This window comes from Muntiacus reevesi, chromosome 1 (assembly GCF_963930625.1).
Source record: "Muntiacus reevesi chromosome 1, mMunRee1.1, whole genome shotgun sequence".
Lineage (NCBI taxonomy): Eukaryota > Metazoa > Chordata > Mammalia > Artiodactyla > Cervidae > Muntiacus > Muntiacus reevesi.
Genome location: NC_089249.1, coordinates 189,628,394 through 189,654,905, shown reverse-complemented (window position 1 = coordinate 189,654,905; position 26,512 = coordinate 189,628,394). Strand labels below are relative to the sequence as shown.

Below are 26,512 nucleotides of genomic sequence, written 5' to 3'. Positions count from 1 at the left end.
GACTGATGCTGAAGCTGAAGCTCAAATATTTTGGTCACCTGATTCGAAGAGCTGACTCACAAGAAAAGACCCAGAGGCTGGGAAAGATTTGAAGGCAGGAGGAGAAGGGGATGACAGAGGATGAGATGGTTCAGTGGATTTCACTATCTACTTAATGGACATGAGTTTGAGCAAGCTCTGGGAGATGGTGAAGGACAGGGAAGCCTGGCATGCTGCTGTCCATGGGGTTGCAAAGAGACAGACATGACTGAGTGCTGAGCAACAGCAAAACATTATTTTTATTTAAAAAAATTTTTGGTCACACCACGAGGCTTGTGGAATATTAGTTCCCAGACCTGCTCAGACCTCAGCAGTGAAATTGCCAAGTCCTAACCACTGGACCACCAGGGAATTCCCCCACTGGCAATTTTTAAAAACAGCTCTATGCAGGTGTAATTGACATACAGCAAACCTCACATATTAAAGTGTGCAACTGCATGGGTTTCACTGAGTGTGTACCTCTGTAAAACCACCATCACAGTCAAGGTAGACAACATTTCTGTCACCGCCAACAATTTCTCCAAATTTCCTCACATTCCTTTTCCATCCCTTCACTGACTTGGCCCTCTGTGTCACTAGAGATTAGTTTGCATTTTCTAGAATTTTATATAAATGGATGTGTTCATGTGTGTTCAGTCATTTCAGTCATGTCCGTCTCTTGGCGACCCTAAAGACTGTAGCCCCCCCCAGGCTCCTCTATCCATGGGGATTCTCCAGGCAAGAATATTGGAGTGGGTTGCCATACCCCCCTCCAGGGGATCTTCTTGACTCAGGGATTGAACCCATGTCTCTTATGTTTCCTGCATTGGCAGGTGGGTTCTTTACCACTAGCGCCACACAGGAAGCCCCATAAATGGATGAACGCAGTCCTTATTTGCTTCTCTCATCACTTAATGGGGACCTCAGTTAGTAACAAACCCCCCGTGAGTTTCAGATCTTACTGTCTTCTTACCCACAGTGCTCTTTTGGACTTTCTGGATTTCCTGGTCTGGGGCTGCCAAGGCAGCGTTTAGAACATCTGATTCCACTTTCTGGAGAATTTCTGTGACTGTTGATGTGATGTTTCTCGTATCTTGCAATCCAGTCTTATTGATGAGAAGAGTCTCAGTATCCTCAATAACCTGTTGCATCTTGAAGAGAGAAAGAATTTAAAAAAATCCAGTTGATGGGTCCCACATCCCAAGGGTCAGAAGAAAACACAAGAAAGAAGGCGGTGGGGTCAGATGACTGGTTCAAATGCTGACTCCACCTCTCACTGGCTGTGCAACCTTGGGAAAGTCACTCAGTCACTCTGTGCTTCAGGTTCTCCATTTAGGATGAGGATGGTACTAAGACCCCATAAAGTTTGGGGGAAGATTAAATGAATGAAGAGACATTTTATTTTTAGAACAGTGTTAGCCTGGTAAACATCATAGAAGCATCAGTCACTCAGCTGTGTCTGACTCTTTGTGACCCATGAACTGTAGCCCACAAGGATCCTCTGTCCATGGGATTCTCCAAGCAAGAATACTGGAGTGGGTTGTTATTTCCTTCTCCAGGGGATCTTCCTGATCCAGAGATTAGACCTGGGTCTCTTGCACTGAAGGCAGATTCTTTACCACTGAGCCACCAGGGAAGCTCAAACATCATTTAAGTGTTAGTTATTATAAGCATCTTTTACCAACAAGGAAGTGGTAGGATTTCTAGAAATAGACCAGTGGTTCTCAACTGGGGGCGATTTTGATTCCCCGGATGGGAAGACATTTGGATTGTCACTGCTGCAGAGTGCTGGTTCTACTGATAATTAGGCCAGAGATGCTACTCAACATCCTATAATGCATGTGACAACCTCACAGCAGAGAACGACCCAATCTCAAATGTCAATAGGGCCAAAGTTGAGAAAATATTTAGTAGTATCATAGCTCAGAAGGAGCTCTAACTTGCCTTTTTATATCAAGAAATGTATTGTTTTTTTAAAAGCTATATTAAACTCATTTTATCCATCTATCCATCTTACTGATTTACCAAAGTATAGTTGATTTACAATATTATATTAGTTTCAGCCATACAATATAGTGGTTCTATGAAGAACAGCAAAAAAGATGGGCCAGTGACTGAAGAAGACTGAAGGGTCAAGGTGAAATTTTAAAACTGTTGTTATAGAAAACAAATTTATGGTTACCATAGAGAAAAAGTGCAGGGAAGGATTAATTAGGAATTTGGGGTTAACAGATATAGACTACTATATATAAAATAGATAAACAACAGAGACCTATGGTATAGCACAGGAATCTATATTCCCATATCTTGTAATAACTTACAATGGAAAAAATCTGAAAAAGATTACATGTAACAGAATCACTTTGCCGTACACCTGAAACAGTAAAACAACTGTACGTCAAATTGCAAGAGTAGCCCTGATAGGTATGACCTACCCCGTATAAAGTAGATGGCTAGTGGGAAGGTGCCGGGTAAAACAGGGGGCTCAGCTTGGTGCCCTGTGATGACCTAGAGGGGCGGGATGGGGGCGGTATGGGGGAAGCTCAAGAGGGAGGGGATATACGTGCACTCACAGCTGATTCAAACTGTTGTACAACAGAACTAACACAACATTGTAAAGCGATTACACTCTAATTAAAAAAAAACTCTACTTCAATAAAAAGTGTAGCATGTGTGATTTGAACAATTATTTTTATGTTGATCTCTACATGCTTTTACTTAAAGTATAGGCCCTGGACAAGCAGTATCAGCATCACATGAGAGCTTATTAAGAATTCAGACTCTTAGGTCCCAGTCCACACATTCTGAATCCAAACCTGCACTTTAACAAGCTTCTAAGGGATTTGTGGTGTGTTAAAGTACTAGAGGGCTTTCTTGGTAGCTCAGCTGGTAAAGACTCTGCCGGCAATGCAGGAGACCCCAGTTTGATTCCTGTGTGGGAAGATCCCCTTGAGAAGGGATTGACTACCCTCTCCTGTATTCATAGGCTTCCCTAGTGGTTCAGATGGTAAAGAATCTGCCTGTAATGTGGGAGACGTGGGTTCGATCCCTGGGTCGGGAAGATCCTCTGGAGGAGGGCATGGCAACCCATTCCAGTATTCTTGCCTGGAGAATCCCCATGGACTGAGGAGCCTGGCGGGCTACAGTCCATGGGATTGCAAAGAGTCAGACACGACTGAGCAACTAAGCACAGCACACAAAGTACTAGACACTAAGTCCCATTGGGATAGGACTTTTGTCTTCACGGCTATTTCCCAGTACCTAGAACGGTCCCTGATGAATAGTGCTATGTGGCTTCAGTTGTTTCTGACTCTTTGCGGCCCTAAGGACTATAGCCCACCAGGCTCCGCTGTCCATGGGATTCTCCAGGCAAGAATACTACAGTGGGTTGCCATGCCCTCCTCCAGGGGATTTTCCTGACCCAGGGATTGAACCAGCATCTCCTGTCTCTCCTGCATTGCAGGCGGATTCTTTACCGCTGTCCACCTTGGGAAGCCCCTTTGGTGAATGGCAGGGCCTCAGTAAGTGTTCATGGGTTAAATGGATGTTTTTAATAGGAAAATATCATGCCAAAGAGTTATAAGCAGAGTAATATGTAAAGAAGGATTGGAGTGGCTTTCAGAATCAGGTTCAAATAAGCCTTTTAGTGGTTTATTCTTTCAGTCTAACCTGTGTTGGTGGAAATTCTGAGCTGAGTTTTCTAGTGAAAGGGCAGCCCCCCTCCTCAGCCATACCTGATGTGAAACGCCTCTCTCTTTTCTAAATGGCAGCAGAAGTCTTCTTGGTTTAAATTCATTTGTACAGAGTAGGTGCCAGAGTATTGGGTCATCAGAATTGCTGTTTTAGTGTCTGATCTAAAGTGATGACTTTGTACCTGTCTTTCTTTGGCAATGCATTTTGTTTTTTTGAAGTGAAATTCATGTAACATAAAATACATTCTTTTTTTAAAGTAGTTTTTTTTTTTTTGGCCACATGGCATGTGGGATCTCAGTTCTCCAAGCAGGGATCAAACCCACACCCCCTGCAGTTGGAAGCATGGAGTCCTAACCACTGGACCACCACGGAAGTATACAAGTCAGTAATAATTTAGAATGTCCATGATGTTGTATAACCCTCACCTCTATGTAGTTCTAAAACATTTCCATCATTTCCAAATAAAACCCATTAAACAGTTACTTCCCATTCTCCCCTCCCCCAGCCTCTGGAAAGCACAAATCTGCTTTCTGTTTCCCTGGATTCGCCTATTTTGGACATTTTATGTAAGTGGAATCATATACCGTGTAATCTTTTGTGTCTGACTTCTTTCACTGAGCATAATGTTTTTGAGGTTCATCCATATTGTGCTGGGAATCAGAACTTCATTTTTTATGGCTGAATGATATTCTACTGTATAGGTATACCACATTTTATTCACCCTGTCATCAATTAGTGGACATTTGGGCTGTTTCTGTCTTTTGGCTATTGTGAATAGGACTGCCAAGAGCATAGTTGTGCAAGTATATATTTGGGTCCCTGCTTTCTCTCTCTTTTTTTAAAAATTTATTTTATTGAAGTAGAGTTGATTTACAGTGTTGTATTAATTTCTGCTGTACAGCAAAGTGATTCAGTTTTATATACACATTTTCATATTTTTTTCATTGTCGTTTATCACAGGATATTGAATATAGCTCCCTGTGCTATAAGTAGGACCTTGTTGTTTATCTATTCTATATATAATAGTTCACATCTGCTAATCCCAAACTCCCAATCCAATCCTCCCTTACCCCCTCCCTCCTTGGCAATTACAAGTCTGTTCTCTATGTCTGTGAGCCTGTTTCTGTTTTGTAACTAAGTTCATCTGTGTCATATTTTAGATTTCACCTACGCAACATCATATGGTATTTGTATTTCACTTTCTGACTTACTACACTTAGTATGATAATCTCGAGGTTCATCCATGTTGCTGCAAATGACATTATTTCAACCCTTTTTTATGCCTGAATAATATCCCACTGGGCTTCCCAGGTGATGCTAGTGGTAAAGAACCTGCTTACTAATGCAGGAGACATAAAAGATGTGGGTTCAGTCCCTGGGTTGGGAAGATCCCCTGGAGGAAGCCATGGCAACCCACTCCACATTCTTGGCTGGAGAATCCCATGGACAGAGGAGCCTGAAGGGCTACAGTCCACTAAGGCATGCAGAGTCGGACACGACTAAAGCGACTTAGTGATATTCCATTATATACACATACCACGTCTTCTTTATCTGCTCATCTGTCAATGGACGTTTAGGTTGTTATCATGTCGATTATTGTGAACGGTTCTGCTATGAATATAGGGATGTGTATATCTTTTTGAGTTCTACTTTTGTCCAGGTACATGTTTGCGTCCCTGCTTTCAATTCTCTTGGGTATATTCCTAGAAGTAGGATTGTAGAAAGTGAAAGAAAGTGAAGTCACTCAGTTGTGTCCGACTCTACGAGACCCCATGGACTGTAGCCTCCCAGCCTCCTCAGTCCAAGGAATATTCCAGGCAAGACTACTGGAGTGGGCTGCTGTTTCCTTCTCCAGGGGATCTTCCCAACCCAGGGATCGAACCCGGGTCTCCTGCATTGCAGACAGGCGCTTTACTGTCTGAGCCACCGGGGAAGCTCAGATATTTGTAGAGTCACCTGATAATTTTATGTTTAACTTTTTGAGAAAGCTGACAATGACTTTTATAATGAAATGCTCCTTTTGATAACACGATTATTTGTTCATTACTGCAATGAACAGATGTTGAACTCCCAAAGCTGGCTTGGTCTGATTCCCTTCCCCAAGAAGCTCACTGTCTAATGAGTGATAGCACACCATTTATATGTCATCAGTCTGGAGGAGATAACAATAGATAACATGGATGAAATGTGTACTCTGGACCCGGCACTGTGCTGAATACTATACATGTGTTATCTCATTTAACTTGCTCTTTATCCAAGGGTGCCATCACTACCCTCATCTTAAAGATGAGTAAATTCTTCTTAAAAAGTGTGATAGTAAAAAAAAAAAGTGTGATGGTTAATTTTGTGTCAGCTAGACTGAGTCATGGAGTTACCTGGATGTTCGGCCAAGCATCATTCTGGGTCTGACATGAAATGAACATCTGAATGGATGGAGGAAGTAAAGTTGATTTCCCTTCCTGATGAGGTTGGGGCTCATCCAGTCAGTTGGGGGTCTGATTAGAACAAGAAGTCTGAGTACGAGGGAATTTCCTCCTGTGCCAGGCTTGAGCTGGGACATTGATTTTTAGCTTTATTAAAAAAAAAAATTATTTATTTATTTATTTTTATATATTTATTTATTTTAATTGAACATTGTTTTTAAATTTTATTGGAGTGTGACTGCTTTACAATGTTGTTAGCTGCTGCTGTGCAATGAAGTGAATCCGCTATTTCTAACAAATATCCTTTCCCTCTTGAACCTCCCTCCCCCATCCAACCTACCTCTAGGTTATCCCAGGGCACCAAGCTGAGCTCCCTGTGCTATTGAGCAACTTCCCACTAGCTATCTATTTTACACATGGTAGTGTATCTATGTCAAACCTAATCTCCCAATTCATCCCACCCTCCCCTTACCCCTCTATGTCCCAACATCTGTTCTCTACATTTGTGTCTCTATTCCTGCCCTGAAAATAGATTCATCGGTACCATTTAAAAAAAAAAAAGATTCCATATATAATACATGAATATTTGTTTTGCTCTTTCTGACTTACTTCACTCTGTGTGACGGACTCTTTTTAAGCCCATCCGCATCTCTACAAATGACCCGATTTCGGGACTTTGTTGTTTTCCTTCTAACTCAGACTGAAACATCAGCTCTTCCTGGGTTGGTCTCAGACCTCTGGATTCAAACTGGAACTACATCATCAACTCTTCTGGGTCTCCAGCTTGTTGACTGCAGATTTTGGGACCTGTCAGCCAATTCCTTATAACAGGTCTCTTTATAGCTTATCTCCTATTGGTTCTGTTTCTCTGGAGAACCCTAATGCTGTGAGGTCATCATCTTGCCCCAGTCGCTTGCCACTGTGGTATTAGGATTTGAAATCCCCATCATAAGAGCATAGTCTGGTGGGGACTTCCCTGGTGGTCCAGTGGCTAAGACTGCTCACCCAGTACAGGGGGCCTGGGTTTGATCCTTGATTAGGGAATTAGATCCCACATGCTGCAACTAAGAATTCTCTCAACTAAGACTTCACACACCACCACTAAAGATCCCAGCGGCTGCAACTAAGACCCAGGGTGTGTGTGCTCAGCTGCTTAGTTCTATCTGACTCTTTGTGACCCCATGAACTGTGGCCTGTTAGCCTCCTCTGTCCATGGAATTTTCCAGGCAAGAATACTGGAGTGGGTTGCCATTTCCTGCCAGTGCAGCCAAATAAATAAATAAATAAGAACATACTGGGGGGATATTAACTCAGATGGAGGGAGTGATGGAGGCCATCCGGAAGGAGGTGACACCTGAATTGGGTCTTGAGTAAAGAAGAGTGGAAGGAAGCAGCCAGGTGAGGAACTGGAAAAGCAGTTTTAGGTAGAGAGAAAGGTGTTTATCTGAGACCTGGAGCTTGGGAAGGCAAGGCATGAAGAGTCCCTTGGGAGTAGAGAAAGGTGAAGGTGGGGAGTGGTGAGAGGGAGGGATGAGTTCAGTCTGTTAGACAATAGATGCTCAGAGGCATGCATCATTCTTTTTGTTAAAGTTCAGAGTCAGTTTACAGACACTAATGATTACTACCTATAATCATTTTCTCGGTCTCTCTTAATTGTCCTACAATATCCATTTCCTCTTCCTGTGTGTGGTTTTTTTTTTTTTTTGCTGTACTAGGTCTTCATTGCTGACCTGGGCTTTCTCTAGTTGTAGCAAGTGGGGGGCTACACTCTAGTTTCGGTGTGCGGGCTTCTCATTGGGGTCACTTCTCTTGCTGCAGAGAATGGGCTCTAAGGCATGCAAGCTTAGTTGTCCCACAGCATGTGGAATATTCCCAGACCAGGGATAGAACCCGTGTTTCCTACATTGGCAGGTGGACTCTTAACCACTGGACCACCAGGGAAGTTCCATCCTTCTATTTTTAATAGTTAAATAAATTTCTCAAATTTTATCCGGGCTGTGCCACACAATCATAGATAGCATTGTCCCAGCTTCCTTTCAGCTAGGTTTCACTGTGATATATGCAACTTCTGGATTGTCACCTTAAGACATGTCTCCAAAGAAGTTCTCCTGACCCTATTAGCACTTTATATAGTGAGTAGATGAGGAGAGAGGCCCTCTCTCCACTCTCCCCCTTCACCTGTACACCAGACAGCTTGCCCTGGATTTCCCCTCCCTTCCACCCATCAGTATGAATGCAGCATTGCAGCCACCCAGCTTTGACTATGCAGCTGAGGACAAGATGCCAGGGGATGGTGGAGCAGCAATATGGAAAGAACGTGGGTACCCAAATGACCTCATGGAGCAGAATTCCTTCACCAGCCTGAACTGCTCACCTCTGGACTAATACCTCAGAAAGTAATAAAGATCCATGGTTTTAAAGCCATTGGATATTTGGGTCTCTTTGTTGCAGCAGCTCATTGAATCCTAATACAGTCTTACTTAGTGTCTTTCTTTGTCTGGGATAGATCCTGTCTTCAGGGGGTAGTGCACACACACATACTCACACACACACCCACACTCATACACACACACCCATATATACATGTATAATGTATTGACCTATCATTTATCTCTATAGTGAGATATATAGTGATAAACATAGTGATATATATATGTATATATCACAGTTATACAACACATATTATATATCAAAATATAATAGGTTAATAAACATATGTCACAATTAGCATATATTACAATATTTGTCATAATCATATCAGGTATTTTATATTATCATGCATATGATATATGACATATAGCACACATATATAGTATTCACCTCCATTTCCTAACTTTGAGATTTGTAAATATTTGTTATCTGTCTAGGTTCCAGGACTCATCTTCCACTCACCTCTTTTGTGCCATTGGTTGTCTTGGGGGTGATTTCTGAAAAAGACATCAAGAGAAATTACTGTTGGAACCAAGAGTGAAAGTGTGGAGAAGTCAGCAGGTAAGGTGGGTAACTTTGCATCTAGAAGGGCTGAAATCATATACTTCATGTTCTCTGATGAGTTCATTTGCTCTTTAGGGGGATCAGAATCCCATTTCCTTGTTGTCGTGGAGAGCAGTTTTTTCAACTTCAGGTGATTTTGCCTCCTGGGGACATTGGCAATGGCTAGAGACATTTCTGGAGGTCACTCATGACCTTGAGTGGGGATGCTACTGGGATCTAGTGGGTGGATGCTGCTCAATGCCCTTTAATGCAGAGGACAGCTTCTGACCACAAATAATTTTGGGACCCCAAGTGTCAATATTGCTGTAGTAGAGATACCATGGCATAGAGGAAGCAGAAAATTGTAAGCTCCAAACTCTTTCATTCAGATCTGGCTCTGGCTGACCATTATAAATGAAATGGTTGAGCAAACAGAAGACTAGATGCTTTAGGTTTTAAAAGTCAGTCTGGCTGGGAATTATAACTGAGACAGGAATGTCAGTTTATAACCATCAGCTATTTTTGAAAATAAGTATTTATTTATTTATTTGGCTGCACTAGGTCTTGGTTGTGGCATGCAGGATCTTTGAAATTCCTTGCAGCATGTGGGATCTTTTTAGTTGCAGCATTAGAACTTGTGGTTGTTGCGTGTGGGATCTTAGTTCTCCAACCAGGGATTGAACCCATGTCCCTTGCATTGGCAGGAAGATTCATTTTTTTTTTTTTTTTGGCAGGAAGATTCTTAACCATTGGACTACCATGAAAGTCCACCTGGAAAGTATTCTTAACCATTCTGTTATATTGTCTCTTGAAGATGTGGATGCATCTGGCAGAAAAATGCACCATGCACAAAAATCACAGTTACCACTTGCTGAATGCCTCTTCACAGGCATTATTTCATTTAATCCTTGGAATAATTCCATGAGTCAGGTTCTGTTATTTAAGCAGATGAGGAAATAGGCACAAGTTGTTAAGGAAATATCTGTATACATGCGGGGGTAAGCAGTAGAGCCCAGACTTAAATCCATTCTTGTCTAAGTGCAAAACTCATTGTGGTGGTTGTTTTTAGTTGCTAAATTGTGTCAGACTCTTTGTGACCCCATGGACTATAGTCTGCCGACAGGCTCCTCTGTCCATGGAATTCTCCAGGCAAAAATATGGAGTGGGTTGCCATTTCCTTCTCCAGGGGATCTTCCCGACCCAGGGATCAAATCCGAGTTTCTTTCATTGCAGGCGGAGTCTTTACTGCTGAGGCACGGGGGAACCAAAGTTTGTACCACTTCACATGTGCAGAGACTGCACACACAAGAATCAGAAGGAGGTGTAAGCAAGTTCAGTCATTCACAGTCATCCTTGATGAAGACTACCTGTGGCCCCTTCGCTACCTAAGAACCCTGATGCGGAATAGCCAAGTCTCTGTAATTCAGTGCGGGTCTCTGGAAAAGGCATCTCTGTACCTGTAGGGGCCTTTGTACCACCGTTCCTTTCCAGTTTGATCTTGGAATCCTGTTTTAAGCTTTTTAAAGGGAGTTTGGGTCTTAGGTCCCTGAATAGGCCTGCTTTTAAAATAATTTTTAAAAATTATTTATTTATTAGTGTTTGTCTGCACTGGATCTTTGTTGTTGCATGGGGGCTTTCTCTAGTTAGGTCAGTGCACAGGCTTCTTGTGGTGCTTCTCTTGTTGCGGAACACAGGCTGTAGAGCGAGTGGGCTTCAGTAGTTGTGGCTCGCTTCCCTTTGGCATAATTGATCCTCTTTGTTCTGAGACTCAGTTTCTGGAAGGATTGTGGAGTCCTGGACCCTTCCATTGGAAGGAATCTCAGAATTGACCTGGTATGAATCCTAATGGTATAAAGATGGCCTGATAATTGTGATATGAGATTTCCTGATATCAAAGCTGAAGGCTTGTGCTGCTCATGACCCTGAGCTCCTTAGGGGATCTTGCGGGGTGAGTGGGATACAATGACCCTTGTTAGTCTTCCTTTAAGCTCTTTCTGCTGTGGAGTCTCCAACCTCATGGCTTTGATGCTGGATGGGCAGGAGCACGAGTTACTTAAATCTTGGGTGCTTCGGTTTCTTTATCTGTAATAACAGTGCTTACCTCATGCAATTATTGTAAATGAAATAAAGAATGTAAAGTACTCAGTGCAGTACCTGGTACGTGTGTGTCAGTTGTGTCTGACCCTTTGTGACCCCATGGACTGTAACCCGTCAGGCTCCTCTGTTCTGGCACATAGTACAGTTGAAATAAATATTGCCTATCAGTATTATTGCTTGGTGGCTCAGTGGTAAAGAATCTGCCAGCAATGCAGGAGGCACAAGAGAGGAGGGTTCGATCCCTGGGTCAGAAAGATCCCCGGAGTAGGAAATGGCAACCCACTCCAGTATTATTGACTAGAAAATTCCATGTACAGAGGATCATGGTGGGCTATAGTCTACGGGGTTGCAGAGTCAGACACTTCTGAGCACCCATGTATGAGTGTATATATATATATACAGGTCAATCAGCAATATTGTTTCTCCATGAATCAGTTTCCTAGCATTCAGATTTAGAAACTCTCTCTCTTATGACTTCAACTGTAGCCAGTACTTCATGGATAGTCTGCCAAGTCCTGTATTTCTTATGTATAGACTTTTTCTACCTATATGATTTCTATGACATTTACCATGCTTATCCAAGATCACAGATCCAAAGGTGGGCATATGATTCAAACTGTGTCAATTTTTACATTTCCAAAGAATATGCAATTATATTCAAGAGAGAGAATCAGTTACCATTCTTTTGGTGGTTGGATCAATAGCAATGGTAAGGTTTTGAGCTGTTAGTGGCCATATTTCCTATCCTGTGGAATAGGAAGCAGAGAAACGATTTTGCAAGGGGAGGAGAAGAAGCGGATTCAGAGTATGAGAGACTGGGGTGCCGTGACAGTGTTGGGTCCCCAACTTCAGTTCATTCCAGTACCCAGCAGTATTTTTACCCAAGACAAATCCATGCATCTCATCACACATGTGTGTGTATGCTCGGTGCTCTGTCACGTCCAACTTTTTGAGACCCCATGGACTGTAGTCTGCCGACAGGCTCCTCTGTCCATGGAATTCTGCCGGCAAGAATATTGGAGTGGAGTGCCATGCCCTCCTCCAGGGGATCTTCCCAACCCAAGGATTGAACTCGTGTCTCCTGCATTGGCAGATGGATTCTTTACCACTGAGCCACCAGGAAAGCCCCCGAACCTTATCATAAACTCATACTTTTCCTTAAGTTAACCTGAGTGGATTTCTCTACTTTGCAACTCAAAGAATCCTGTCTCAACCATCATCCTGTGACCTGTGACATCATCTCCAAAGTTCACTTGCATTCTTAATCCCATCATTTATCTAAATTTCCTTCTTTCCTTTTCACTTCCTCTTTATATCACCCATTTCCTTCCAGAGAATAGATATTCACTGGCCCCACCACAAATATATATTTTCTGACTTCCCAAGTGGTAGAGTGGTAAAAAAAAATCTGTCTGCCAATGCAGGAGATGCAAAAGACCAGGGTTCGGTCCCTGGGTTGGGAAGATCCCCTGGAGGAGGAAATGGCAACTCACTCCAGTATTCTTGCCTGGGAAATTCCATAGACAGAGGAGCATGTTGGGTTATAAAGACAGAGGAGCCATGGGATCACAAAAAATTGGAAATGACTGAGCACACACATGCTGGTGTTAGACTCACTTAAAAATTAGGAGGGGAGATAAGAAAACAAAAATTTTTCTTACTCTTACAAGTGTTCTCATTGGAATCCTTGAATTGTGGTTTCCCAGAGAGAAGTTTATATCCAGCAATACAATGACAGTAGAAACCTCCCTTGATATTCTGACACTCAGCATTCACTCCACAGTAAATACTAATGGGTGGTTTACATTCATCAATATCTGGAACACATAGGAGAAAGTTGGTCATTTGTTTGACAAAGATCTATTGAGCATCTAATATGTGTCAGAAGCTGTATTCTTCCCACCAGTCTATCCTGGCTTTTCAAAACAACTTGGTTAAGGTAATGGTTGTCTTTGTTGTTTCCTTTCTTTGCAGATTTTGGTTGGGCTTTCCAAGCAGTGGACTTTGAGACAAGGATTCTAGTGCAAGTATTTTATTTAGGAAATGATCCCAGAAAGCACCGGAAGGGAAATGGTGAGGAATGTTTACAGGTGATATAAACTCCCCGTTACTTCAATTTGTCCTGAGTGTGGACTGAGTGGTCTCCAGGAGCCAGAGAAAGCCTCAGACATCGTGTACAAAGGAATGGAAAATGCCAAGGACATTAAATGGGATACTGACTGTGTTTGCACCACCCACCAACCTACCCCGGCCAGTTCATATGTTGAAGCCCTAACTCCAGTCGTGGTTGTATTTGGAGATGGGGCCTCTTGTGAGGACATGGAAACACAGAGGGATGGATTAAAAAAATGTACATACATACAATGGAATATTAGTCATAAGAAAGAACGAAATAATGCCACTAGCAGAAACATGGATGGACCTAGAAATTGTCAAACTGAGTTGAAGTAAATCAGACGCAGAAAGACAAATACCATATGATACTGCTTATATGTGGAATCTAAAAAATGGTATTTAAAATCTAAAAAAAAGGTATTCTTATCTACAAAACAGAAGTAGAGTCATGAATGTAGAAAACAAGTTTATGGTTACCAGAGGATGGGGAGGGGAGGGGTAAATTGGGAGATTGGGATTGACATATTCGCATTACTAGATATAAAGTAGATAGCTAATAAAAACCTGCTGTGTAGCACAGGAAAATCTACTCAGTACTCTGTAATGACCTATATGGGAAAAGAATATAAAAAAGAGTGGCTATATGTATATGCGTGACTGATTCACTTTTCTGTACAACAGAAAGTAACCCAACATTGTATCTTTTTGTGACACAACATTGTAAATCAATAAAAATAAAAATTAAAAAATTAAGAATATATAATTAAAATATGTACAAAAAGTCTTAACTGTTTGGAAATTAGGAAGCACCCTCCCATATAATTCTTGGAGTGACAAAACATCAAAAGGAAATTACAAACCATTCACAGATTAATAAAAATAATACTTCTTCCTGTAGAATATATCTGAACCTTTACTACAGGAAAAGTTATGGCCTTAAATGTCCTTATTTTGAAGAAAGATGAAAAATAAAGCACCTGAGTATTTAAGAACTTGAAAAAAAGAATAGGGAGATATTAGAACTGAAATAAAAAAATAGTAAACGAGGGCTTTCCTGATGGCTCAGCGGTAAAAAAGCTAGGGTGCAGGTTTGATCTCTGGTTAGGGAACTAATATCCCACATGCTGTGCTGTGCAGCCAAGGAAATGTTTTAAAAATTGCACAAAATTGCATTGTGCTTTGTAATTCATGAAGTATGGTCACATTAAGTACCTTATTCAATTCCCCTTCCACCCTCATGAGGTCAGCATTATTATCCCCAAAATATGGAGGAGAAAGGTGAGACCTAGTTAAGTTCTGGAAGGGGGCTTCTCTGGTGGTGCAGCAGTAAAGAACCCGCCTGCAACGCAGGAGCTACAGGAGACGCAGGTTCGATCCCTGGGTTAATATCCCCTGGAGGAAGAAATGGCAACTCACTCCAATATTCTTGCTGGAAAATCCCATGGACAGAGGAGTCTGGCAGGCTATAGTCCTTGGGGTCACAAAGAGTCGGACACATGCAGGTTCTGGAAAAGTCTACTTTTCTGACACCATGAAAGCATTTTTCTTGGTGAAGGTTGAGTTGGCAGAGTTTTCAGCATTGCATATTATGGTTACTTCCTCACAGCGTTTATGCTGCCTTCCTTCCACATCCATCTCTGGGTGATTTGAAAATTACCCCTGGGATTCCCTGGTAGTCCCATGACTAAGACTCTGAGCTCCCAATGCAGGAGGCCTGGGTTCGACCCCTAGTCAGGGAACTAAGAGTTTGCATTCTGCAACTAAAAGGTCCTGCCTGTTGCAACTTAGGCCCAGCACAGTCAAAAAAAAAAGAAAAGAAAAGAAAAGAAAATTGCCCCTTTACCTTCACATCTCTCAAAGCGGAATCTGAAGTATTTCTTCCCGGATTCAGAATTGTATCCATGGTTGCAGGTACAGTGAGTAGCATTGACACAGAAAGCATCTTGGGGGCAATGGGTACAGGTCCCTGCAGGGAAAAGAGAGTTAGGTCAGATGTCATTTGAGTCAGACCTGATGCTGGGAAAGACTGAAGGCAGGAGGAAAAGGGGACAACAGATGAGATGGTTGGATGGCATCACCAACTTGATGGACATGAGTTTGAACAACCTCTGGGAGTTGGTGATGGACAGGGAGGCCTGGAGTGCTACAGTCCCTGGGGTCGCAAAAGAGTTAGACACGACTGAGTGACTGAACTACATTTGAGTCAAAAACTCTTCTGTTATTATTTGGTTTTGTCTTTGAGCCAGGGCCTCTCAAGGCTGAGGAAGCAGCACCCTTTTCCTTGTGCGAAATGCTAGTACATTAAAGAATGAAAGACATCAAACCCAAGCTATGCACATGTGATTCTTGTGCATGATAAAGGACTGGGGTTGGCATTAAACCAGTTAATTTTTAACACAAACCTTTCAGTGCAGTATGATTATGCTATTCTCAAGATCATTGCAGAATATAGAAAAGGGGATGATTTGGTTAAGAGCTTGGACAATGGATTTGATTCTGGCTCCACCTCTTCCAACCTGTGTGTCTTTGCACAAGCGTCCTAACTGCTTTGTGCCTCAATTTCCTCATCTGTAAAATGGGTTATTGTGAGGAGTAAGTGGATTAATCCATATAAAATGCTTTGAGCAATGCCTGGCACATAACCAGTGTCAGCTGTGATTACAAAAACTTGAATTTGTAGGGTACCACAGAAGGTATATTCTGATAAGGGTGAATGTTACCTTTGTTACCCTATGTATAACTTCATTTAGATGGAGATCACTAAGGATCTTATTTGTGGTCCATTGCAAATGAGTGGAGGGGGCTTTCCTAGTGGCTCAGTGGTAAAGAATCCACCTGCCATTGCAGGAGATATGGGTTCAATCCCTGGTCTGGGACCATCCCATATGCTGAGGAGCGACTAAGCCCTGTGCCACAGGTACTGAGCCTGGGCCTAAGAGTCTGTGAACCACAATTACTGAGGGACTTAGAACCCATGCTCTGCAACAAGAGAAGCCACTGCAATGAGAAGCCCGCGTCCCTACAACCCGACACTAGTCCCCACTGGCCATAACTAGAGAAAAGTGTGTGGAACAACAAAGACCCAACACAGCCAAAAATAAATACAATAATTATTTTAAAAAAACTTAAAAAAAAGAAAATGAATGGGAATAATGTAGCTGAGGAAGTATCTCAAGCTTTAGGTCTAGTGGAGAAATCTGGGAGCTTGCCAGGGCTCATGGGGAGTGGAGGCTGGGAATACAATGGAGGACAACATGCAGAGCCTTTACTCAGAATGCATCCTTTGGCTTTTGGCTAGAAATGCAGAATCTCAGGCCCCACTCTAGACTTGGTGACTCAGAATCTAGTGAGTTGGCCTAGGGATTAAAGTTAAGCTGAAACGACCTTGCTCATTTTTTGTTGACTTGCTTATGAATGGGATGAAATGATTATTATCATGCTCTGTCTCTCCCAACCAGAATGTTCACTTCATGAGACTTGGTGTGTTTGATTCACTGTTCTACTTCTACCTTGGGCACATAATAGTAAAATAGGAAAGATAACTGAGGACTTCCCTGGTGGTTTAGTGGTTAAGAACCCACTTGTCAACGCAGGGTACACGGGTTTGATCCCTGGTCTGGGAAGATTCCACATGCTACAGAGCAACTAAGCCCATGCACTACAGCTACTGAGCTTGTGCTAGAGCCCAGGAACCACATCTGCTAAAGCTCATGCTCTGCAACAAGAGGAGCCACTGCAATGAGAAGCCCACACATCACAACTAGACAGCAGCTCCTGCTCACCACAACTTGAGAAAGTTCTCCGGCAGCAACGAAGACCCAGTGCAGCCAAAAAAAGATACCTAAATCTGATGGAATGTTGAATTAAAAAGAGTTACAGGAGTGAGGCTGCCCCAGTTCTGTTCCCAGAAGCAGCCTCCTTTCTTTATCCTGATGGAAGATGTGAGTGGCCTCATGTGTACTGTTGGTCTACATACTCACTGGTCTCTGGCTATGGAAAAGTCAGGCTTTGAGTACTCACCTTTGGTTTGCTGAGCCACAACTCCTGAAAGGCTTAGCAGAAAGCAGAGTCCTGGAACAGTGAAACATAAGGGAGACACATGAAATGGTTGAAGAAAGAGTCCAGGATATTCCCCAAGGGCTGGGTATCAGTTATTGATTGACGAATAATGATAATTATTGCTTTAATAAACAACATTCCCATCATCAAAAAACTACGAACATTAAATGATGGAGAGGATGTGGAGAAAGGGAACATTTTTGCACTATAGGTGGGAATGTAAGTGGATATAATCAGTAGGGAGAACAGTAGGGAGATTTCTTAAAAAACTAGGAATAAATCTACTGTTTGATCCAGAAGTCCCACCCTGAGAAAAACCATAATTCAAAAAGACACATATACACCAATGTTCATCGTGGTACTGTTTACAAAAGCCAGGACACGGAGGTAACCTAGATGTCCATCAACAAATGAATGGATAAAGAAGTCGTGGTACATATATACAATGGAATATTACTCATCCATAAAAAGGAATGAAATTGGGTCTTTTGTAGTGATGTGGATGAACCTAGAGTCTGTCGCACAGACTGAAGTAAGACAAAAAGAGAAAAATATTGTATATTAACACAAGTATATGGAATCTTAAAAGATGGTACTGATGAACCTTTTTGCAGGGCAGGAATAGAGGTGCTGACATATAGAATGGACTTGTAGACACAGCAGGGGAAAGAGAAGGCAGGATAAACTCAGAAGGTAGCATTGATATATATACACTACCATGTAAAATAGATAGCTTGCGGGAAGATGCTCTGTAGCACAGGACCTCAGCTGGTGCTCTGTGATGACCTAGATGGGTCAAATGCAGGAAGTGAGAGGGAGGCTCAAGAAGGAAGGGATATATGTATACATATAGCTGATTCAGGACTTCCCCAATGGCTTAGTGGTAAAGAATCTGCCTGCAATGCAGGAGCCATGGGTTCCATCGCTGGGTCAGGAAGATCCTCTGGAGGAGGGCATTGCAATCCCCTCCAGTATTCTTGCCTGGAGAATCTCATGGACATAGGAACCTGGTGGGCTACAGTCCACAGGGTCCCAAAGAGTCGGACATGACTGAAGCAACTTAGCATGCTTGCATAGCTGATTCACACAATACTGTAAAGCAACTGTTCTCCAATTTAAAAAAATAACCTATGATAAACCATAATGGCAAAGAATATTAAGCAAAGAATGTATATAAAAAGCAACATTTATTCCATTATCTCTCATGATTTCTGTAATTTGGGGATCTGGAAAAGACTCAGCTGAGCGTTTGTGGCTTGAGGTTTCTTAGGCAGTTACTGCTAGACTGTGAATGGGCTGAAGTGGCTGGGAACTGGCAGAGCATTGCTGTCCCTTCATGTAACCTCAGGGCCTGGGATAGTTGGGCTTCCTCCCATCATAGCAGTGTTGGTCGGGCAGCTCCCATGGTGCTTCACAGCTCTAAGCATGAGTTTTCAGGCCAACCAGGCTATATCTTCTCTCAAGATCCAGTCCAGAAAGTCATGCAGCTCCATTCCACCATATGGACTGGTTACAAGCAAGCCGTATGTCCACCCAGATTCAAGTGTCTTCCTCTTGATGGAGGATTGGCAAGATTCCAGAAATGTATCTTGGAAGGGAAGTGTTGTTTTTGCCTGTTTGGAAAATAAAGGCTGCCTCTATGTGAAGTCTGCTTCTACTGTGGTTGCTAAAGTGCAGTTTTTTCTTCCCCAAACCTTTCCAACATCTGGTGGTGTCATCAGCCATGTTCCTGCTTCTGCAAAGACCTGAAGGTACTGGATGGATAAGTGGGTGTTTTCTTCCTTTCTTAATAAATCTTACACCATTCTCATTGTTAGTTCTTTCCTTATCTCTTTTTCATTCTCTTATCATATACTAATGTCTAGAATAATTTTCCATTGGCAAGTACAATATATTTAACAACTGGTATGACTGGAAAGGTAAGCTTTCATTCCATTACCAAATAAAGGCAATGCCAAAGAATGTTCAAACTACTGTTCTATTGCTCTCATTTCATATGCTAGCAAAGCAATACTCAAAATCCTTCAAGCTAGGCTTCAGCAGTATGTGAACTAAGAACTTCCAGATGTTCAAGCTGGATAGAGAAAAGGTAGAGGTACCAGAGATCAAATTGTCAACATTTGTTAGATCATAGGAAAAGCAAGGGAATTCCAGAAAAGCATCTACTTCTGCTTCATTGACTATGAAAAACCCTGGACTATGTGGATCACAAAGAACTGTGGAAAATTCCTAAAGAGATGGGAATACCAGACCACCTTACCTGTCTCCTGAGAAACCTGTGTGCAGGTCAAGAAGCAACAGTTAGAAATGGACATGGAAAAACTTACTGGTTCAAAACTGGGAAGGGAATACATCAAGGCTTTATATTGTCACCCTGTTTGTTTAACTCATATGCAGAGTACATCATGCAAAATGTCAAACTGGATGAATCACAAGTTGGAATCAAGATTTCCAGGAGAAATTTCAACAATCTCAGATATGCAGATGATACCACTCTAATGGCAGAAATTAAGGAAGAACTAAAAGCCCTTTTGATGAAGGTAAAAGAGGAGAGTGAAAAAACTGGCTTAAAACTCAACATTCAAAAAACTAAGATCATGGCACCCAGTCCCATCACTTTGTGGCAAATAGAAGGGGGAAAAGTGGAGACAGTGACAGATTTTATTTTCTTAGTCTCCAAAATCACTGTGGACAGTGACTGCAGCCATGAAACTAAATGATGCTTGCTCCTTGGAAGAAAAGTTGTGGCAAACCTAGACAGCATATTAAAAAGCAGAGACATCACTTTGCTGACAAAGGTCCATCTAGTCAAAGCTATGATTTTCCCCATGGTCATATATAGATGTGAGAATTGGACAATAAAGAAGGCTGAACACCGAAGAATTGGTGCTTTTGAATTGTGGTGTTGGAGAAGAGTCTTGAGAGTCCCTTGAACTGCAAGGCGATCAAACCAGTCAGTCCTAAAAGAAATCAACCCTGAATTGGAAGGACCGATGCTGAAGCTGACGCTCTCATAGTTTGGCTACCTGATGGGAAGAGGTAACTCATTGGAAAAGACCCTGATGTTGGGAAAGATTGAGGGCAGGAGGAGAAGGGGACGACAGAGGATGAGATGGCTGGATGTTATCACTGGCACAATGGACATGAGTTTGAGCAAACTCCAGGAGATAGTGATGGACAGGGAAGCCTGATGTGCTGCAGTCGATGGGATCGCAAAGACTTAGTGACTAAACAAAAATAACAATGGTTCAGAAACCAACCAAGTAGAATGGACATTGGAGACTCTCTCTGAGACAGCAAGTGTCAGTCTTTCAGCTGCTGAACTATGAGGCATTTGATGGGTTCCCAGGGCATGTTCTGGGCTGATAAGAGGGTCCTGGGAGTTGGTCTGGGGACATGATTACTTATAAATGATGTGGAGACATTTCAATATGAACAACCAGTGTGGCTCTTCTAGTGTACACTTGCTGAAATTCAAGTCCCAGGACTTCCCTGGTGGTCTAATAGTTAAGACTCCACCTTCCGATGCAGGAGGTGTAGGTTTGATCCCTGGTTGTGGAGCTAGGATCCCATACACCTTGTGATCAAGAAAACAAAAAAATAAAGCAGCAGCAGTATTGTAACAAATTCAATAAAGACTTTAAAACTGGTTCACTTAAAAAATATTAAATAATAATAATAAAAAAATTCAGGTCCAGTGACTAGTAACTTGATTGGCAACTTTGGTTATCCCCTAAGAAAGTGGGTCCTGCAGATTAATGGATAAAAGATATGGTACATATATAAATATACACAGAGACACACACAGACACACAGACACACACACATATATACATATGCATGATATGCACACACACTGGAATGTTATTCAACTTTAAAAATAAGGCAATCCTGCCATTTGCAGCAACATAAATGAACCTAGAGGATATCATGCTAAAGGAAGTTAAGCCAAATACATACTGTGTGATTTCACTTATATGAAGTATCTGAAGTAGTCAGATTCACAGAAGCAGAGAATATAAAGGTGGTTATCAGGGAATTGTTTTTCTACAGTTCTACTGCTTTTGCTGTATAAGATAAATATGTTCTAGAGATATACCGTAAAACATAACATTCCCAGTTTTGTATACTTTAAAATTCGGTGTTGTACACTGAATAACATATTTAAAATATGCTAAAAAGATAGATCTCATGTTAATCATTCTTAAAGAAAGAAGAAAAGAAAAACGTTTCCACCAAAGAACATAATGAATGTTTTAGGACTTCCCTGGTGGTTCGGTGCTTAAGAATCCGCCTGCCAAAGCTGGGGACACAGGTTCGATCCCTGGTCTGGGAAGATCCCACATACTGCGGAGCCACAAAGCCCACACACAACTAGGAACTCATGCTCTGGAGCCTGTGAGCCGCAGCTACTGAGCCCGTGTGCCTAGAGCTTGTACACTGTAACTAGAGAGTAGCTCCCATTCACCACAACTAGAACAACAACAACAACAGCAACACTAACATCACATCTGCCCCAGTGGTGACTATAGCTTGCAGAGGCAGCTAGTCAAACACAAGGTTGGACAGTATTTCTTGGTTCCTAAAACGCAGGCAGTCTGGGCACCATCAACTTTCCTGAAGGCTAGTCTTCAAAGGTCTCCTTTCAGCCCAGCCAGCAATCCTGTGCTCAATAATATGCACAGGAGACTTAACTTAGAGTTCTCAAAGAGTCATTAGCATGTCAGGATCGCAGAATTCTAGGAGACTTTAGAAATCTTCAGCTGACTCTTTCTGTTCATGAAGAAACAGGTCCCCTAGGGGTCAAGTGCTTCTGACACCAGTTGTGCAAATTTGAGCAAGTTGTTTAACTTCTCTAAGATTCCATATATGGAACAGGGTGACAGTGTTGCCTGTCTCCTGGGTTTGGGGTGATGACATAAGTGTGCAAAGCACAATGTTTGGCTGAAATCACTCCATAAAGGCTAGCTGCCTCTATTATCATTTTATTTGCAATAGATTTCTATTTCTTAACTTTTTATTTTGTGTAGGAGCACAGTTGATTAATAACATTGTGACAGTTTCAGGTGGACAGCAAAGGGACTCAGTCAAACATATACATGTATACATTCTTTCCCAAACTCCCCTCCCATCCAGGCTGCCACATACCACTGAACAGAGTTCCCTGAGCTATGCAGTAGGACCCTGTTGGTTGTCTATTTTAAATATAACAGTGTGTACATGTCCATTCCAAACTCCTTAACTATCCAATTCCCCCCATCCTTCCCCCTGGTAACCATAAGTGTAGAATTCTATTTTAATTCTTCACTTGCTGCTCATTCTATTACCCTGCCTATTCCATCTCGGGATGAGGGCAGAGAGTTAATGGAAAACTGACATTCACATATGATCCATCTCAGGAGTTTCCAGAACTCTGCCTGCAGTTGCCCCAAAGCAGGAAACACCTTGTTTGAACTTCTCTCATTAAAATAATTTTTAAACTTTTCTAGGCATAATTGATGGGCTTCCCAGGTGGTGCTAAGTGGTAAAGGATCCTTCTGAAATGCAAGAGCCTTAGGAGACTCGGGTTTGATACGTGGATCCGGATGAGCCCCTGGAGGAGGAAATGGCAACCCACTCTAGTATTCTTGTCTGGAGAATGCCATGAACAGAGGAGACTCACGGGCTACAGTCCATGGGGTCGCCAAGAGTCGGACATGACTGAAACAACTTAGGAAGCATGCATGTGGGCATAATTGATATATAAAAAATTGCACACTCTTTCACTTAAATTTGACTCCACAAATATATACCAGATCCCTCTTGCATGGAGATGTTGCAGAAGGGGCTGCAAGGGTAAGGGGACCTGGCATTTTCCTTCAAGTAGCTTATATTAATATTATACTATTTTGATAGACTTTATGGTCTGTTACCTGCCTCTGTAACTAAATAATTGTGAGATTTTGAGCAACCTCTCTGTGGTGCCATTTTTGTATCTGTAATATGGAGGTACTGTGTGATAATGAATATAGAACAATCTTAGCCTGATGCCAGCCTAAAGTAGGTGCTCAAATACATGTTAGTTTGGGCTGATATTGCAGCTGTTGATATTGTTATTTGATCTGGAGCCAGAGAATGGAAGGGATTTCAAAGTTGGAGAACCTTCTGCAGAGGTGAAGTCAAGGAGTCTTGAGATACCTCTAGAGAGAAAGGGTAGAAAAAAAGAAAAAAAAAAACCCAACCAAAAGCATATTAACAAAAGTCTGGAGTAAGTTGGCTTGGATTAAAATCCTAGTTCTACCATTTACAAGCTGTGTGACCTTGGACGATTACCATAATCTCTCTGTGCTACAGCTTTTTTATCCACAAGATGGAAATAATATTAGTCTTCACCTGATGAGCCCATTAGGGGGATTAATGGGTTAACATACAAGGTGCATAGTGAGTACTTGAAAATGTTGGTTATTGTTGCTAATATTCAGGAAAAGGGAAAAGGAGGAGGGAAAAATAATACCAGGAGAGGCAGAGGAAGAGTAGGGCAGGGCTGGATCACAGAAATTATCATGGAGGTGGTGGTGGTTGTTGTTTAGTTGCTAAGTCATGTTCAACTCTTTTGCAGCCGCATGGACTATAGCCTGCCAGACTCCTCTGTCCATGGGATTTCTCAGACAAGTATACTGGAGTGGGTTGTCATTTCCTGCTCCAGCGGATCTTCCTGATCCAGGGATTGAACTTGGGTCTCCTGCATTGGCAGGAGGATTCTTTCCAATGAACCACCTGGAATGCCCAATCAAGGAGGCTATTGTTCTGTTGCTCAGTTGTGTCTGACACTTTGTGACCCCATGGACTGCAGCATGCCAGGCTTCCTTGTCCTTCATCATCTTCCAGAGTTCTCCAAAAGCAGGAAGTCAAGAGATACCTGGAGTAACAGGCAAGTTTGAGCTTGGAGTACAAAATAAAGCAGGGCAAAGGCTAATAGAGTTTTGCCAAGAGAATGCACTGGTCATAGCAAACACCATTTTCCAGCAACACAAGAGACAACTCTACACGTGAACACCACCAGATGCTCAATACCGAAATCAGATTGATTATGTTCATTGTAGCTGAACATGGAGAAGCTCTAAACAGTCAGCAAAAAAAAAAAAAAGACTGAGAGCTGACTGTGGCTCAGATCATGAACTTCTTGTTGCCAAATTGAGACTTAAATTGACTTAAATTGAAAACCACTAAGCTTTTCAGATATGACCTAAATCAAATCCCTTATGATTATACAGTGCAAGTGACAAATAAATTCAAGGGATTAGATCTGATAGATAGAGTGCCTGATGAACTATGGATGGAGGTTCGTGACATTGTACAGTGGGTGGTGATCAAAACCATCCCCAAGGAAAAGATGCAAAAAGGCAAAATGGCTGTCTGAGGAGGCATTACAAATAGCTGAGAGAAGAAGAGAAGCAAAAGGCAAAGGAGAAAAGGAAAGATATATCCATTTGAATGCAGAGTTCCAAAGAATAGCAGGGAGAAATAAGAAAGCCTTCCTCATTGATCAGTGCAAAGAAATAGAGGAAAACAATAGAATGGGAAAGACTAGAGATCTCTTCAAGAAAATTAGAGATACAAAGGGAACATTTCATGCAAAGATGGGCACAATAAAGGAGAGAAATATTAGGGACCTAACAGAAGCAGAAGATAATAAGAAGAGGTGGCAAGAATACACAGAAGGACTACACACAAAAAATTCTAAATGACCAGGATAACCACAATGGTGTGATCACTCACCTAAAGCCAGACATCCTAGAGTGTGAAGTCAAGTGGACCTTAGAATGCATCACCAGGAACAAAGCTAGTGGAGGTGATGGAATTCTGGTTGAGCTATTTCAAATCCTAAAAGATGATGCTGTTAAAGTGCTGCACTCAACATGCCAGCAAATTTGGAAAACTCAGCAGTGGCCACAGAACTGGAAAAGGTCAGTTTTCTTTCAATCCCAAAGAATGTTCAAACTACTGCACAATTTCACGCATTTCACATGATAGTAAGGTCATGTTCAAAATCCTTCAAACTAGATTTCAATAGTATGGGAACAGAGAACTTCCAGATGTACAAGCTGGATTTAGAAAAAGCAGAGGAACCAAGGATCAAATTGCCAACATTCACTGGATCATAGAGAAAGCAAGAGAATTCCAGAAAAGCATTTACTTCTGCTTCATTGACTACACTAAAGCCTTTGACTGTGTGGATCACAACAAACTGTGGAAAATTCTTTAAGAGATGGGAATATCAGACCACCTGACCTGCCTCCTGAGAAACCTCTATGCAGGTCAAGAAGCAACAGTTAGAACCGGACATGGAACAAGGGACTGGTTACAAATTGGGAAAGCAGTATGTCAAGGCCGTATATTGTCACCCTGTTTGTTTAGCTTATCAAGGAGGAGAGGAAATCAGTTAGAAAATAAGACCTGTGAAGAGGAAGATGAGCAATTCATTGGATTGAACCGTAAGGAAAATTTTAGGGATATTTGAGAGTACAGTTTGAATAGCATGGTGAAGAAGAAAACCACAATCTAAGGGGGAAAGAAGAGTGTTCAAAGAGAACAGAAGATAAAGGAGAAGGAAAAGACAACTAATTATTCAACTAAGTAGCCCCTGATATGGGGCAGGTTAAGGTACAGTCATTGTCAAGTTTGCACATACCTGGAAGAAGCGATAACGCGCGCATTCCTGTGCAGGTAACCCTCACCACGGCTCTCAAGGCTCCCTATTGGGCTCTTGACACTTTTCCTATTTCAAGGAAATTTCATGAGTCTTGACACATATGTCAGCTGACTTAGAAAACCACTATCAGAAAAGTGAACTTCTTCTGTCTTTCACCATCAGACTCATGGTTCTGCTTTTCATCTGTTTATTTTATATACCTTTTCTTCACTTTTATATACATTTTCATATGCTCACTGTGTAGTAGATTTTCCTAGCTATTATTAATCATCTTTGGGATTACAGAATCAACTGACCCTAGGAAAGGAATGCCCTTTAGTTACAGAGCATCATCTGAGGAGCAGGAAGTGACTTTGGTGTCAAAATAAACTTTAAATAACCCTGTGGTTTTGAGCTGGATAAACCAGAATTTACAGTGTCTCTATTGTTACCTAAAATTTCT

The 26,512-nt window shown here is 41.9% G+C and overlaps 1 protein-coding gene across 1 annotated transcript in view; it reads right to left on the bottom strand.

Moving 5' to 3' along the window:
- The window catches only part of ADGRE3 (adhesion G protein-coupled receptor E3), a 56,633-nt gene extending 30,502 nt beyond the window's left edge, over nt 1–26,131 (bottom strand). Inside the window, exons 1-6 of the mRNA XM_065932045.1 lie at nt 26,050–26,131; nt 17,340–17,390; nt 15,163–15,285; nt 12,866–13,021; nt 9,027–9,061; nt 992–1,169 (exon numbers count right to left, since the gene is read on the bottom strand). Of these exons, the coding sequence (XP_065788117.1) occupies nt 992–1,169; nt 9,027–9,061; nt 12,866–13,021; nt 15,163–15,285; nt 17,340–17,390; nt 26,050–26,074 (568 nt within the window). The 5' untranslated portion in view covers nt 26,075–26,131. The remainder of the gene's footprint in view (nt 1–991; nt 1,170–9,026; nt 9,062–12,865; nt 13,022–15,162; nt 15,286–17,339; nt 17,391–26,049) is intronic.
- Nucleotides 26,132–26,512: the final 381 nt, after the last annotated feature.